At 32.9% G+C, this 1,941-nt stretch overlaps 1 protein-coding gene across 1 annotated transcript; it reads right to left on the reverse strand.

Moving 5' to 3' along the window:
- Positions 1 to 1,202: 1,202 nt before the first annotated feature.
- LOC131039118 (citrate-binding protein-like) lies at positions 1,203 to 1,941 on the reverse strand. The gene is made up of 2 exons (XM_057971772.1): positions 1,681 to 1,941; positions 1,203 to 1,583 (listed from the first exon to the last, which is right to left on the reverse strand). The coding sequence occupies exons 1-2, from the start codon at positions 1,939 to 1,941 to the stop codon at positions 1,203 to 1,205; spliced, it is 642 nt and encodes a 213-aa protein (XP_057827755.1).

Here is a 1,941-nt window from a genome sequence, read left to right on the forward strand (position 1 = left end):
TAGGAGTTTTGTTTCCATTCAGTTTTCTCCTTTCCCATCTCTTTATGATTGGGTTCCTGATTAGGCCTATTTGTCGAGGCCAAATTCTCTAGTCATTCATCTAGCTACACTTAAAGGGAATGCTAATGTAGAATATTTTTCATCAAATAATCTTCTAGATAATTTTTCTAGATGATGGTAGTTAGGATAATATTATCTTCGTTGGAAATATCTTGCGTGCAATCTTCTACCTATTCCTTAGAGAGTATTTTCTATTGTAGTGAATATATTTGTATCCATCATTCCTAAGTTATTTAACATAATTTTTTATATAGAATAGTGTAATTAAATTTTATCTACAATATTTCTAGAGTATTTATTACTTAGAAATGTTTCTACATTCTATATTTTTTTATGAAACTTAGTACTAGTTTGTGGTTATTGTGGTCCATCTGATACATCTATATTGTAAGATGTTTTATTTTGAGTAGATCATCATTTTTCTAAAATGGTGTATCACATTTTAATCAATAAGAGAAAAGTAAATAACATTATTCTTATAATTTGTATGTACTGATTTCATATCACGTTAATTTTATTTCATTCAAATTACATTTTTGTCAATTGATATTTTTGAAAATATATTAAATATTATTTATTTTATAGTATCTATTATTCTCCATATATAACGATCTCATCTATACAATATCATCTCTAGAAATTGGTGTGCTATATTAATGTAAGATTTCCTTCAATACCTTAATATTATAAGGTTTACAGAGTATATGGAATGAATTGAAATTATTAATTTTGTTATTATTTGTTAAAAACAAATTGAGTACTTCTTTTATTTCATTTTTTTATTATATTTATTAGAGAAGACTTCTACTAAAGATCATTCAGATGCCTACAACATAAACTTTGACATTAAACTAAATGTCATTTGACTATTTTGTTTTATTTTAAAATAGCCCATATCAAAATACGATTATGGTAATCACTATTATATACATATAGCAATTACTAATTACAAGATAAAACAATAGATTTAACACTCTACATACTTTTAAACAGTTATTGATAAAATGCATTCGACTCTAAATCGCTTCAGTCTACCGTGTAAAACCATAGCAGATGAGCATGAAGAGCCTTTTGTTTCAAACTCCTCTGAGTGCGCCAAATACCCACTACTGCAAACAATCAACGATTCTCACGGACTCAAACTATTTCCTCCAAACCTTGACGTTTCTCCAACGAGCTTCCATGCAAGACGAAGATTTGGTCTGAGTATACACTCCAAATTTAAAAGAATGGATGGCAGGACCTCTATCATCAACCACTAACTTCTCCTCCTCCTCCACAAACACGTACACTTTCCCTTCGTCTGCGTTGTGGATAACGTTGACATGAATCCACCGATCGTAAATATCAGTTGCCACCACTTGCTCATCGTAACGCTTTAGCATCCCAACATAAACATGCAACATGAACGCCGTGGCATGTTGCGTGCCGCCAAAAATCTGCATGACGCATACTCCAGTCGTCCCCTGCGGAACATAAACCTCACCCTCAAACTGCCACACCCCACTTGTATAGCCATATCCCTGCACCAATCACTTTAAATTAAACATACACAAAACAAACTGGGACAACTTACAGAAATTTTGGATGAAGATGATGTATCAAAACTAAACAACTAACCTTGATGCCGATTTCTGTTCTGGGTCTGGTTTTGCTCCCGCGAAAATGGGGTTTGTCGTTTATGTAGACCCACATTGAATGGACACCCTTAATGAAGCTGTAACGCTGGGATACCTCTTTATCATATGGTTTTTGTATTTCAAAATTTGCCTTAGTTAAGTTCTGCTGAGTAAAGCCATCAGTTGGTGACCCAGTTTGCTGTGCATATCCACTTCTTATGCAAATCAGAAGCCCACACAATAGCGCAAACATCTTCGCCAT

The sequence above is a fragment of the Cryptomeria japonica genome, chromosome 10 (assembly GCF_030272615.1).
Source record: "Cryptomeria japonica chromosome 10, Sugi_1.0, whole genome shotgun sequence".
Taxonomy (NCBI): domain Eukaryota; kingdom Viridiplantae; phylum Streptophyta; class Pinopsida; order Cupressales; family Cupressaceae; genus Cryptomeria; species Cryptomeria japonica.

Coding starts and splice junctions, on each gene's coding strand:
- LOC131039118 (XM_057971772.1), bottom strand. CDS start 1,941: ATGGCGAAGATGTTTGCGCTATTGTGTGGGCTTCTGATTTGCATAAGA. Junction 1,584..1,680: donor GAACAGAAATCGGCATCAAG/GTTAGTTGTTTA, acceptor TGATTGGTGCAG/GGATATGGCTATACAAGTGG.